Source organism: Hypanus sabinus, chromosome 9 (genome assembly GCF_030144855.1).
Source record: "Hypanus sabinus isolate sHypSab1 chromosome 9, sHypSab1.hap1, whole genome shotgun sequence".
Lineage (NCBI taxonomy): Eukaryota > Metazoa > Chordata > Chondrichthyes > Myliobatiformes > Dasyatidae > Hypanus > Hypanus sabinus.
The window spans coordinates 38,052,684-38,067,632 of NC_082714.1; the positions used below are offsets into that span (position 1 = coordinate 38,052,684).

The 14,949-nt window shown below is 45.9% G+C and overlaps 1 protein-coding gene across 3 annotated transcripts in view; it reads right to left on the bottom strand.

The window, feature by feature from the left end:
- Nucleotides 1-14,949, bottom strand: part of LOC132399267 (cytochrome P450 3A30-like) — a 160,775-nt gene that overhangs the window by 37,687 nt on the left and 108,139 nt on the right. The window contains exon 1 of one of the 3 annotated variants that reach the window (XM_059979487.1): nt 2,964-3,261. The exons of 1 other annotated variant lie outside the window; for it this stretch is intronic. In XM_059979487.1, the coding sequence (XP_059835470.1) occupies nt 2,964-3,058 (95 nt within the window). In that variant the 5' untranslated portion in view covers nt 3,059-3,261. Of the gene's footprint in view, nt 1-2,702; nt 2,853-2,963; nt 3,262-14,949 lie in introns of those variants that run through there. One more of the 3 variants, XM_059979488.1, reaches the window with a different exon arrangement.

The window sequence follows — 14,949 nt, forward strand, 5'->3', positions numbered from 1 at the left end:
CAATGAATCTAGAAACATTCTAGATTCAGGTCCACCGGTCCTAACATATAAATTGCCCCATACTTTCTTGATCTCTTGTAGAAGGGTGTTCTGTAAATGTTAATCTTCACAAGGGCTATTTAAGCCCTTACAACACATGCAAGTTCACTGTGAGTCTGCAGATCACTCACCATTTGCCAGCAGTTCGAAAGGGCCCTGGGGGCCAATATGTACAGCAGCAAAAATGAACCAATTTTTTTGGCAAATGGATCATTTATCCTCTTCACAGGTAGGCCTGATTACAAATCTAATGTACTGCAGATATGGTTCAGATGGCATAATAATAATAACTTATCTATAGAGCACTCTTCCTAGAAATGATGTAGGTCATACTGCTTTACAGGGAGATAAAGTGCAAACATGAGAATAAAAATATTAGTTAAAAGCAAGGTTAAGTAAATAAGTTTTGAGCTCCCATTTCAAAGTGTCAACTGAGTTCCATAGTTCAAAATCGCTGACCTACCAATATCTTTTAAGGGAGGTTATTTGAATTGAAGAGACCAGCAGAAGAAGGCCTGAAATATAATTCTGCATTATTTGTTTGAAAGGAATTAGCATTGCCTTCAACATATGTACTTCCTGCTCAATGACTATTCTTATTGGTCTATGAACGGGATCAGAAGAAGAAACATTAAGTCTCACTGGACTGATTCAAGTTTGACAATCTGTCTTTAACGAAAAGTTATTTACAAAGGCAGACTGAAGCATTCAAATGAAGGAATGCTCCAATAGTTCACATCTGAAAAGAATATTGAGAGCATCATGCAGAAAAAAATATGAAGTAGTAAATTATGAAAACAAAGAACCTGTAAGCAGGTTTAGTCCACCAGCCTCAACAGGCATCTCCAACTATTCACACAGCTCAAAATACTTTCTGTTTGTGGCTTTATCTACTCATGTTGTAACCAGTGGACTTTATTGCAAGCAACAATAAAGTAGTAAGATTTAAATGTCAGCTTGCTAAAAGACAAAGTAGTACTTTGCAACTGAAAGGTGAATTCCATCTGTAATTTCTTCAAATGCCTCCCATTAAAATTAGTTCTCATAATTTTATTGAGAAAAATTTTATGAGAAAAATAATTTTCTCATCCAGAAACACATCCCTGTTTTTCAGCACCACCAAAACTTACCCCACTGGGAATTAGCTTGATCCCAACTCACTGAATCTAAACTCGATTTGTCACAAAGGGACAAGCACTTTAGCCCATTGAGTCTATACAGACCATCAACAATTCTTTTGCACAGATTCTATATTAATCCTTTTTTTAAAACTTTTGCCCCACATTCTACACAACTCCCCCCAAGGTTTTACCATCCCCTTATGTACCAAGTTCCTTAAGGTTGTTATATTGGCTTGGGGGTTGTGGTGAAATGCTCCCGAGGACATATATCACAAATGGCCTCTGACAACTGTCCAACTCCTGGCCTTTGTGTGAGGCTTAGCCCTGTGGAACCATCTCTACTGACAGGTGAAGGGGCAAAGGTGAGTTACAGGAGCTCCAAAAGCAGATGGAGCTCATTAGTCATGGTTGGCAGCTCTTCTAGAAGCAAAACTGATCTCAAACTTTCACTGCTTTGTGGTTTTACCCAATCACAGGGAAGGCACTGTGAGTAATCCCTGAAGAAAAATCTGAAGATGGAACCCCTAAGACAGCCCTATCTTGAGTCCAACACTGATTGGCAACTCCCGAGACACAGCTAGTGTCCAACCGTATTGATCTCTGACATGGGAGAAGGGCTCTTGCATGTGCTTACTGTCCATATCGCACTGGTGTGCCATGTAGACAGACAGATATGACTCACATCTATGGATGACCTTGAACAACAGAGGGCCTCCAACACACTTGGGATCATTTACAAGGGTCAATTAGCCAACTAATCTGCATATCTTTAGGATGCAAGAAGAAACTGGAGGAGATGCATTCAGTCACAAGAAGTACAATTCCCATAGGCAAAAACTCGAGTCACCAATACATTCAGCTCAGTTCCCATACACTGAACTCAACTCCATCAGACTGCTCAGTTACTACACATTAAAATCCTTCCCTATACATTGATACCCTACCCACAACCCACACATTAATACCCTACCCCCTCACCACACATTGAACCACAACCCCTTCCCCACATATTAAACCCCAACCCCTTCCCCGCACATTGAAACCCCTACCCCCTCCCCGCACATTGAAACCCCTACCCCCTCCCCGCACATTGAAACACTACCCCTTCCCCGCACATTGAAACCCCTACCCCCTCCCCGCACATTGAAACACTACCCCTTCCCCGCACATTGAAACCCTACCCCCTCCCCGCACATTGAAACTCCTACCCCCTCCCTGCACATTGAAACACTACCCCTTCCCCGCACATTGAAACCCCTTCCCCCTCCCCGCACATTGAAACCCCTACCCCCTCCCCGCACATTGAAACACTACCCCTTCCCCGCACATTGAAACACTACCCCCTCCCCGCACATTGAAACACTACCCCTTCCCCACACATTGAAACCCCAACGCCTCCCCACACATTGAAATCCTACCCCATACCCTCACACTGAACTTAACCCAATGAGATCTGCTGAGTTCCTACACATTGAACCCCAACCCCATCCTAACATGTTGAACCTGAACCCCATTCCCTCACACTAAACTCATCCTTCTCACATCAGCTCAGTTCCTACACATTGAACTCCAACGCATCAGATCGACTCGATTCCAAATACTTGAACTAAATAAACCCTATTGGTTCAACAGTATGTCGAACTAAATTGCAAAGGCACTTTCCTTCCCACTGATCATTTGTTCCACACTAACATACACTAACAAAACGTCTAGAGATGACCGAAGTCAGACTATTCTCTCTTAATTTCAACTGCAGCAAACTTTCTTCTTTGATTTGGATGAATCACTTGGTCAGCTATTTACCAGCTCAGCAAGATGATGAAAGTGACGAGGAGGAGCCACGTCGGAGAGGACAGAGCGGCCCCGATAGTTCCCAAGTACTCCGAGAACACAGGCATCTCGCAAGTTTCGGGGATCCGTTGTTCGGTGCACGAATTCGCTCCAGAAATGTTGTTAAAGGCAAATCAAACAAGAGGTGGGACTTCTGACTTCTACAATTAGCGAAGTGGAATGTGATTCGACGCGAGAGCTGACATCAGCAGCTTCAAAGTGCAAATCCATTTACAAGCTTTTGTATTATCAAAGTACGAATATTTTCCTGCCACGTAATACTTTGAGATTCATTTTCTTGCCGGCATTTACAGGAAAATAAAGAACTACACTAGATTTTAAAAGAACGCCATAAGACTTTGCTTGATATGGAATGGGCTGCATCCCATCCACTCCAGCAAGGAAGCGCGCTCGATTTATTTAGTTCCTTTCAATACAAACCTCGGTGTTTTACATATAATAATGTTTTGTTTCAACTTTCTTAATGGAAATATATTTAACATGCAATAAAATTGCTCATGCCTTAAGTTACGTTCATTGAGCCATCAAGTCAGTAGTTCGTGGTGTCATCAAGTCGATGAATTGTATTTACAAAGCATCAGGTGGCCTTTTTGAACAATGTTTAAAAAATGACGCACAGAACTCAGCCTTAGCCCGCAGTTTCTCGCCGCTAAGTCTTTGAATTGGCTGCACCAAGCTTCAGCGTATCCTTTAGGCTGGGATGTGCACAGCAAGAAGTGTGAGTTCCAGACGTTTTAAGGTCTTCCAGCAGCACAGGGTGCTTTACTTATTGTTTTGTTTGTCTCTCTCCGAAGGGTATTTACGGTACTGAGTGAACGTGGGGCAAGAGAAAATCATTTTGTACACAACGAGCTCCCTTTAACATTCATGTGACAATCAATTTCAATACTGTTGACGGAGAAATAAATGTTGACCAGGAGATAAAAGCAATTCCTTTTTTTTTATTTTGATAGACATCGGGTCAAGGGCTTACTTCCTTCTGAGGAGTCAGAAAGAATCTTGATTTTAATGTATTATTCAAAAAAAGTCCAGGACATATCAATCTGAAATATTGTGTTTTCACTTCTGCAACATGATGTAAACATGTGATCTTCTGGCTCACAAGCAAGAGTTCTCTCATAATTTAATAAAGCAAGTCCTGAGTGAGGGTCATTGTGATAAAACCCAAATTATATTTAAGAAAGGTAACACAGTAATTTTGGTTAGTATTGTTTCTACAGATGGTGACAAAGACCACAAGTAACTTCCATTTCTGATCTCCTCCATAACTTCACAAAGAGAGGCAAGGAATGCTCAGTCTCTCTCTCTAACACCCACCTTTGAGCAGTACATTAATACCTTGGCTAAATCTTAGTAAATCCACCAGGAAGCCATCCAGGCTTCTTCTGGTCTGCAGCCCCATCCCCACTCCAACATCCACTAAGAGAATGAAGTAAAGCCAGAAATTGTGGAGAAGCATCTACAAATAGCAAACTATGTGTAACTGCTCCCCAGATCAGGAGCTCCCAGCTTAGAATAGTGTTTAATTCCTGCAAGCTATTTGCAACCCAGGCAGCTTGCAAGTCGGGCCTGTGGCCACAAACCTGAGGTCCCAGGCAGCAGATGATTCTTCAGAATCAGGTTTATTATCACCAGCATGTGACGTGAAATTTCTTAACTTAGCAGCGGCAGTTCAATGCAATGCATAATATAGAAGAGAAAAAATAATTAAAAAGTAATAACAATAAGTAATAAGTAAATTATTTACAGATATGTATATTGAATAGAGTTTTAAAAACATGCAAAAACAGAAATTCTGTATATTAAAAAGGGGAGGTAGTCGTGAAACAGTTAACAAATCTCTAAAATGTTTGTTTGCATGTCCATATATGGTAATCTGCCATCATTGCCTCATGTGGCTGTTCTGGTTTGTGGCATAAAATAAAGGGGAAGAAAACATTTATCTTACGTAGCCTGCAATCATGTGCCTTATCATGATACAGATTACCAAATCCAATGTAGCATAAAAAGAGAGGGGACGTGCAGCAGTGATCAGACAGACCTCTCTCAGGCATGGAGACAGGAAACACCCGAAGGCAATTCCTCAGTTGAAAGCTGGGGATGGATTTGAATCTCTAACCTCTATCTAGCCACTGAATCAGTTTATGCTTTCTCATCATGAGAGTCTCCAATTCTCTGATCAACTCTTCCTTTTCCCTCCCCTTTTTATTGATCCAAACTCCTTAATTCGCCTTCCCTCTCTCCTACCAGTTTCTTCATCCCTCACTTTCTCTCTCATTCAATTCCAATACTTCTTTCGCTCAGTGTTTCAGCCTCAAAGTCAAAATATTTTCCCTTGCACCTTCCAAAACTTGGTGTTCTCTCATCACTTAACAATATCCTCAGAATCATGATGAACTCATGAAAAGCTGTTCTAAGTTCATCTCATTCTTTTAAAATATCTTAAAGTAGTTAAGAAAATAAAAATGTTACAAACTAATATTAAAGTAGATAATTGGAGGTGGGTAAAAATCATGTGATGGCTGAAGATAGATGACACATTCCTGAGAGGTAGGAAGGATGAAAATCCAGAGTTAACACCCCTTGAATGATAACAGTCATAGAGGTTAAAATAAAATAGCTAAATAAGATTTATGACAATTGCAATCTTCATAAAGCAGTGTGAATCAAACCAAAACATAGTTAAGAGAAGAGCTACAGATGAACAGAGTATGAGAATAGTTCCCAGAAGAGCAAATTCAAATTTGTTTATAGTAACAATCCATTGAAAGGAAAAGAAAGAATAATTAAACATTAGAATTAAATTGAGGTGTTAAGTGACAACTATGCATGTTTTTTTCTTATCAGTGATGGAGATTGTAGAGCAAAACCATAAAGTTATATATACATAACTAAGGTAGAAAATGCCCAATGCACAAGACTTCACTGTAATTCTCCCTTCATATTTCCCTGTTCTGCATATGTTTTGATGGTTAACAGATTTTCTTAAATTTTCTATATTTGTCTCTTATATGGATCTTCCTGACACCAATAATAATTGACTATTAATTTAATGCATAATCCAAGGATCTTCTACATCTGTACCCTTTGTGGATATTCTTCTGACTTTTTGTCAACCCGGTTTAGATTCATCATTGCTGAGGTCCATCTTTCTAAACTGGTCCAAGAGGACTTACACAACTTCAATGGTGCTGAGTGGTGACTGTTGAAGTCTCAGTGGATGAAGGGGCTTCTGTTTAATTCATGAGTTTCACTTCCATTCCCATCAGGGAAGAGGTTACACAGCATCCACACCACGATCACTAGATTCAAAAGCAGTCACTTGCCCCAAGCCATCAGACAAACCAACACCTCCACCCAATAACCCACCCCCCATTACATACACATCATCTAGTGTTATTTTATTTACGTACAATTAGTCTATGTATGTAATGGTTACTAGTACATTGTGTTTTATAGGATTGTTTTTATATTTATATTGTAATTATTGTTTTTATAATGTTCTTTATGCCCAAATACCATCTATAAATTTGCTGATGATACAACCATTGTTTGTAGAGTCTCAGATGGAGACAAGAGGGCGTACAGGAGTGAGATATGCCAACTAATCAAGTGGTGTTGCAGCAACAACCTTGCATTCAACGTCAGTAAGACAACAGAGCTAATTGTGAACTTCAGGAACGGTAAGATGAAGGAACACATACCAATCCCCATAGAGGGATCAGAAGTGGAGAGAGTGAGCAATTTCAAGTTTATGGGTGTCAAGATTTCTGGGAACCTAACCTGGTCCTAACATATTGATGCAGCAAAACAGAAGGCAAGACAGTGACTATATTTCATTAGGAATTTGGAGACATTTGGTATGTCAACAAAAACACTCAAAAACCTCTGTGGATGTACTGTGGAGAGCATTCTAACAGGCTGCATTAGTGTCTGGTATGGGGAGGGCTACTGCCCAGGACCAAAAGATGCTGCAGAGGGTCATAAATTTAGTTGGTTCCATCCTGGGTATTAGCCTACAAAGTACCCAGGACATCTTCAAGGAGTAGTGACTCAGAAAGACAGCGTCCATTATTAAGGACCTCCAGCACCCAGGGCATTCCCTTTTCTCACTGTTGCCATTAGGTAGGAGGAACAGAAGCCTGGGGACACACACTCAGTGATTCAGGAACTGCTTCTTCCCCTCTGCCATCCTATTACTAAATGGACATTGAACCCATGAACCCCTCACTTTTTTAATATATATTATTTAAGTTTTTGCATAACTTTAGTCTATTCAATATACATATACTGAAATTTATTTATGTGTTTGTATATTTATTTTTCTTCTTCTGTATTATGTATTGCATTGAAATTCTGCTGCTAAGTTAACAAATTTCATGACACATGCCAGTGATAATAAACCTGATTCTGAACATGGTTCTTATTGGATTCTATATCAGATCCATTGTAATAATCATTTCATTCTCCTTTACACTCATGTCCTGTCATGATCCCGATCATTAATTCTCTATCTTGCTCCTATTTCCTTTGATTGTGCCGCGGTTCCAATCGTTAATTTCACAATCGCTTTTAAATCACTTTGATGACAGCACACCTGGTTTCCATCAAGAATTGCAGTATAAGAACCCAGGCATCACAACTACTAGTCATCAGTTCATTGTTTTTTTCACCTATGAGTTAACTACGTTTCCCAACCACTTAAAACTATTTGTTCTAATCCTAGCTCCAGTTTCAAGGTTTACCAATGAGACTCCATTCCTCTGAGGCAAGGCTCTGTGTCAAGATTCCATATCAGGGCTCTGTGTCAAGATCCCTCCTGTTTGCTGTTGGGCGTTTACGCCTGTGTAAGCATCCAAACTCAATCTCCGTGCCTGTGTCCTGCACTTGGGTTCACTTCCTCAGTCGCTCATTGTAACAGAACGAACTGGCCAACAATGGACCCAGTAGACATGAAACAAACCCTCGCCAGCCAGGGCTCTCTACTGGGTCTGCACGATCAACTCTCCGGAATGTCGTGGAGAGACTCCGTTCCCTGTCCGCTAACATAACGAAGATCTGTGACCAGGTGGATCGTGTATCCACTAATCTTACCCCATCCACTCCTGGAGCTCTGTCAGACCAGTCCGAACAGTCTGTAGTGGCAACCCCCTACGTGTCAGCAAAAACCCCACCAAGAGAGCCGCACATACCTGAACCGGAACCCTACGCTGGGCATTTGGGGAAGTGGCGGGCCTTCCTGCTGCAATACTCCTTGCTGTTCGATCAGCAGTCATCCACGTACGCCACGGGCAAACCTGAGGTGGCTTATATCATGGGGTTGTTGCGGGGAAATCCTTAGTGTGGGCTACAGCTGTTTGCGATAATCAGCCAGATATCTGCTCTTCATTCCCCACCTTTGCCACAGAAATGAGAAAGACCTTTGACCATCCCGTCTGTGGCAAAGACACCGCTAAGTGTCTACTCGCTTTCTGCCAGGGCTCCCACAGGGCAGCCGAGTATTCCGTTGAGTTCCAGGTGTTAGCAGCTGACTCAGGGTGGAATGACGAGGCACTCCAAGAAGTATTTAAGGATGGTCTCTGCAACAGGGTGAAAGACAAGTTGGCGGCAAGAGATGACACCAACGGCCTAGATTCCTTAATCTCCCTAGCCACTAGGTTGGACAATCGTCTCAGAGAACGCCACAGGGAAAGATCTGGTCGTCCACCACCATTGGCCACTCGTTTCCACCCCCTGCTCTGAGAGTAGCTCCCAGCCTGGCCATTTCCACCGCCCCCAGGAGAGGAACTCATGCAGCTGGGACGGAACCGCCTCTCTCCCGCTGAGCGACTCCAGAGACTGACATGAGTGTCAATATTGCAGCCAGTCTGGCCACTTCCATGCTACCTGTCCCCCTTGGCCAAATAAGGAATGCTCACTAGTAGAAAGGGGTATCCTGGTGAGCCAGACAACATTCCCTTCCATTCCCAGAACCCAGATGCAGATCCTGGATACTTTATGTTACAACAAACAATCCCTGTCTCGTGGACTCCGGTGCTGAGGTAAACCTTCTGGATGAAGATAAAGCTTCCCGGACCGGAATTCCTTGGGAGCTGTTGAGTACCCCTCCAGAAGCCTGGACACTGAACGGTAGACTTCTGGCCCCAGTCATTCACTGCACACCACCCGTCTCTTATTCTCTCTGGGAACCATTGGGAACAGGTACGATCTAACCTAATTTCCTCCCCTCAAGCTCCTATCATTCTTGGGTACCCCTAATTAAGCCGCCACAATCCCCACATTGTTTGGTCCACTGGGAAGATAGCCAGTTGGAGTCTGTTCTGTCACTCCATTTGCCTACAATCAGCCCTTTCCCCTGTGAAAGTCACCGCAACTTCGTCCGCCGCTGAAACCCCCGATGTATCCAAGGTTCCAGCAGAGTATCACGATCTGGGAGAAGTGTTCAGCAAATAATGGGTTCTTTCCCTGCCTTCACACCGCCCTTATGATTGCGCAATTGACCTTCTCCCTGGGGCCCCTCTACCCACTATTCAGCTGTATAACTTGTCCTGGCCAGAAAGGGAAGCAATGGAGGCTTACTTAATTTAATCTCTTGCAGCGGGCATTATCTGACCCTCATCCTCCCCTGTTTGCACAGGTTTCTTCTTCGTGGGGAAGAAAGATGGTTCACTGTGCCCCTGCATTGACTACCAGGGCCTAAGTAGCATAACCATAAAGAACAAATATCCACTACCCCCTCTGGACTCTGCTTTCAAACTACTTCACGGAGCCACCTTCTTCTCCAAGTTGGACCTACGAAGTGCTTATCATCTGGTCAGGATAAGGGAGAGAGATGAGTGGAAAACAGCGTTCAACACCCTTGTTGGTCACTTTAAGTACCTGGTCATGCCATTCGGCCTCACCAATGCCCCCGCCGTTTTCCAAGCCCTGATAAACAACGTCCTTAGAGAACCGCTTCCTGTTTGTTTATTTGGATGACAATTTAATCTTCTCCAGCAGTCTTCAGCAACACCCCCACCATGTCCGTTAGGTTCTGCAGAGGCTTTGGGAGAACAAACTATTTGTGAAAACTGGTAAGTGCAAGTTTCAGTCAGCTTTTTAGGATACATGATCGAGCGCGGGCAAGTCAGAGCAGATCCCGAAAAGACTCGGGCGGTGGCAGAGTGGCCAATACCCACGGCACTCAAGCAACTCCAGCGATTTCTGTGGTTTGCAAACATTTAACGCTGTTTCATCAGGGATTACAGCCCCTTACTCAACTCACCTCTCCTAAGACCCTTTTCCACTGGGACCCCGAAGTGGACGCTGCCTTCTCAGAGCTGAAGAGACGTTTCACCTCCGCTCCCATCCTGGTTCAACCAGACCCCTCTTGTCAAATCATTGTGGAGGACAACGGTTCTTTTCTCGCTGGTTGTCCCCTGCCAAACGAAATTATGACGTAGGGAACCAAGAGTTACTGGCTGTCAAACTTGCTTTGGAGGAGTGGAGGCACTGGCTGGAGGGAGCAGAACATCTGTTTATCGTCTGGACCGATCACAAGAACCTTGCATATTTCCAAACTGCCAAACACCTGAATTTCTGCCAAGCAGCCTGTTGGGCATTATTTTTTGGTCGGTTCAGATTTACACTCGCCTATCGTCCGGAGTCCAAGACCAGGAAGCCCAATGCTCTCTCCAGACAATACATTTCCGAGAAGGGTCTTTCCAACCCCAAGACCATCCTTCCACCATTCTGTGTAGTGGCTGCCCTCACCTGGAGATCGAGGCCATAGACAAAGAGGCCCAACAGACTCAACCTGAACCAGGCAACAGACCTTCCAATCACCTCTTTGTGCGCGATTCTGTTCGATCTCATGTTCTCCAGTGGCGGCACACCTCTCATTTTGCCTGCCATCCTGGAATTGATCAGACTCTGTCCTTTCTGAAGAGGCATTTCTGGTGGCCCACCATGGACACTGACACCCATTCCTTTGTCTCTGCCTGTTCTGTTTGTGCCTGTGCAAAAGCCTCCCACCGACCACCCGCTAGATTGCTTCGTCCCCTACCTGTCCGCAGCCGCCCTTGGTCTCATATTGCGCTGGATTTCATTACAGGACTACTCCCTTCACATGGGAACACTGCCGTACTCAGTGTGGCGGATCGCTTCTCCAAAGCTGTGCACGTTGTCACACTTCCAAAGCTCCCTACAGCCCGTGAAACAGCCAACCTTCTCGTCCATCACATCTTCCGCTTTCACGGGATTCCCTCTGACATTATTTCTGACCGGGGTCCCCAATTCATCTCTCAGGTCTGGAGATCTTTTTGTCAAGCACCTTGGAGCCTCAGTAAGTCTGTCATCCGGCTTCCATCCACAGACAAACGGTCAAAGAGAATGGACTAACCAGGATTTGGTGCATAACCGCCAACAACCCGTCTGCCTGGAGCACCCATCTCGCTTGGGTAGAGTACGCCCGCAAATCCCTGGTCAGCAACGCCACCGGAATGCCTCCTTTTGAATGCTCCCTCAGTTACCAACCCCCTCTGTTCTCCGATCATGAAGATGACATTGCTGTGCCCTCTGTTCAGGCCCATCTCTGCCAGTGCCGCAGGATCTGGAAAGCCACAGGTGCGGACCTGCTCCGCTCAGCTGACCGCAACTGGAGGATTGCCAATCGCCAGTGGATTCCTGGACCTGATTATCAACCTGGGCAGAAGGTTTGGCTCTCTTCTAAAGACATTCCCCTCAAGATTGAGCCCAACAAACTCACCCCTCACTTCCTGGGACCATTCGAGATTGAGTGTATTATTATCCCTCAGCGTTCAGACCCAATCTGCCCAAATCTATGCACGTTCATCCTACATGCCACATCTGCCAAATGAAACCAGTATCTGTCAGCCCCTTTGTGTCCTCTTGCCAAACCCCCTCTACCCGCCCGGATCAGTGACGACCACCCAGCGTACACCGTCCAGCAATTGCTGGATGTGTGCTGCTGAGGCAGGGGCCTCCAATACCCGGACGATTGGGAAGGATATGGCTCGGAGGTGGCGGTGGACCAACCCAAGTGTAGAACACGGGCGCAGAGACAGAGTCAGGAGGCGTTATTGACGTAGCAAGCATGGAATCGGTATCCAGGAGCAATGCTAGACTTAGAACTGGCAGTCCCAAGAACCGTGAAACGAGGTTCCTCACACTGGAGTCGACCAGCAAATTGGCAGTTCCTTGTTGTGATCACAGTGTCTTTAACCTGCAGCTATTGATTGGAAACAGGTCTGCGTAGTTAGTGGAATGTGGGAATGATTGGAAACTAAATGAGGGGATTGAGGCTCAATTCTTGAGGTAAATAGCAAGGTGGGGGATTGCCAGAAGGGACCATGCCAGTAGCCCTCCTTCAACGGGAGCCTCCAGGTGATCCTCCAGACCTGTCTGGACTGTTTCGATGAAAATCCTGGATGAGGGAAGGGTCTAGGATGAAGGAGCAGGGTACCCAGGAACGCTCTTCTAGACCGTACCCTTCCCAATCTACCAGGTATTGGAGACACCTGCCCCTACAGCACACATCCGGTAGTCTTTGAACGGTGTATGCCAGATGGTTGTTGATGATACGGGCAGGTGGGGGACACAAGGGGCTGACGGAAACTGCCTTTAACTGGGAAACATGAAAAGTTGGGTGGATGCGCATAGATCTTGGCAGTTTCAGGTGGACCACTGAGGGATTGATAACACTTTCAACCTTGAATGGTCCCAGGAAGCAAGGGGTGAGTTTCCTATGCTCGTTCTTGAGCGGGATGTCCTTGGATGAAAGCCACACCATCTGCCCCAGTTGGTACTCAGGTGCTGGAATCCGGTGTCAGTCAGTCGTTTTCTTATTGCGTTTTGCTGATCTGAGTAGGGCCGTGCATGTCTCCTCCCAAACCTTAACGCACTGATCGATATGGTCCTGAACCGACAGTACCGCAATCTCCTCTTCCTGCGCGGGGAACAGTGGGGGTTGGTACCCCAGGGAACACTCAGATGGAGACCTTCCAGTGGCTGAGCTCACCAGAGAGTTGTGGGCGGACTCAACCTACGGGTGTTGGTCGCTCCAGGTCGATGGGCTATTTGCCATTACACAACGTAGCATCGCCTCCAGGTCTTGGTTGACCCGTTCCGTCTGCCCGTTCACCTGGGGGTGGAAGCCAGATGACAGGCTGACCGATACACCTAAGGTTTGACAGAAGGCCTTCCATACCTGTGAGAAGAACTGGGAACCTCGATCGGAGACTATGTCTGCGGGGATTCCGTGGGGGCGGAAGATGTGGCAGACAAAAATATCTGCTGTTTCTTGAGAGGAAGGGAGTCTAGGGAGGGCTACGAAGTGCACCGCCTTGGAGAACCGGTCCACCACGGTAAGTACGGTGGTGTTCCCATGTGAAGGGGGTAGACCGGTGATGAAGTCTAGGGCGACTTGCAACCAGGGACAACCAGGGATAGTAGAGGACGAAGTAAACCCGCAGGTGGCCGATGAGAGGCTTTTCCTCGGGCACAGATGGAACACGCCAAGACATAGGAACGGGTATCCCCCTCCATGGACGGCCACCAAAAGTGGCTTCTCAGGAGCACTGGGGTCCGATCACTCCCGGGATGGCAGACGAACCGAGAAGTGTGACCCCATTGGACAACCTGAGGCCTGACGGAAACGGGCACATAGAGGCGATCACCGGGTCCACTCCCAGGGTCGGGGTCATCCCGTTGGGCCTCTTTTACTTTGGACTCGATCTCCCAAGTGAGGACGGCAACCACACAGGATGGTGGGAGGATAGACTCTGGGCTGGAAATGTCCTCCTCGGAGTCGTATTGGTGGGAGACAGCGTCTGGCTTCCCGTTCCTGGACCCTGGACAGTATGTGAGGGAAAACTTGAACCGTCCAGAAAATAATGCCCAACGGGCCTGGCGGGAGTTCAAACATTTGGCGGCTGAATATACCCCAGGTCTTTATGATCAGTCCATACCAGAAAACGTTCTTCTGCCTTCTCCAGCCAGTGCCTCCATTCTTCCAACACTAATTTGACCGCCAGGAGTTCCCGATTCCCAACATCATAATTCCGCTCGGCGGGGTACAGTCGATGAAAATAGAAGGCACAGGGGTGAAGTTTTTCATCCAAACTTAATCGTTGGGACAAGACTACTGCTATCCTGGAGTCAGAGGCATCCACTTCGACATGAATTGACAGGCTGGGTCTGGATGGACCAGGACGGGAGCGGTGGTGAAACCAAAAGGTCGGTGAACGCTGAGTCAGTTTCGGAGTCCCAACAGAAAGGGTTAGTAGGCAAGGTAAGCTGGGTAAAGGGGGGCTGCCACTCGACTATAGTCTCTGATAAATCGGCGGTAGAAGTTTGAAAACCCCAGGAATCGTTGAAGTCGTGGGCCTAAGCCATTCTTCCACTGCCCGGATCTTCTCGGGGTCTGCTCTCGCCTGCCTGCTCTCGATGATATAACCCTGGAAGCTGACTGAAGGAACGTGGAACTCACATTTCTCCACCTTCACAAATAATTGGTGTTCCCCACAGTCCCTGGAGGACTTGACGGACATGGTGAACGTGTTCTTGGGGGGGAGGTGCTAGAAAATAACAGGATATCAACAAGATAAACAGATATGAACCAATTAATAAAGTCCCTCAGTACATCACTAATGAGGGCTTGAAAATCAGCGGGAGCATTGGTGAGGCCAAATGGCATGACCAAATGTTTGAAGTGGCCCAGAGGTGTAATGAAGGCCGTCTTCCACTTGTCCCCCTCCCTCACCCTGACTAGATGGTAGGCGTTACGAATGTCCAGCTTTGAGAGAATGGTGGCTTCATGCAGTGGTTCAAAAGCCAAACTAATGAGCGGTAGAGGGTACTTATTTTTAACTGTTATGCTGTTTAGGTCTCTGTAATCAATGCAAGGATGAAGCAACCCGTCCTACTTTTCTACAAAGAA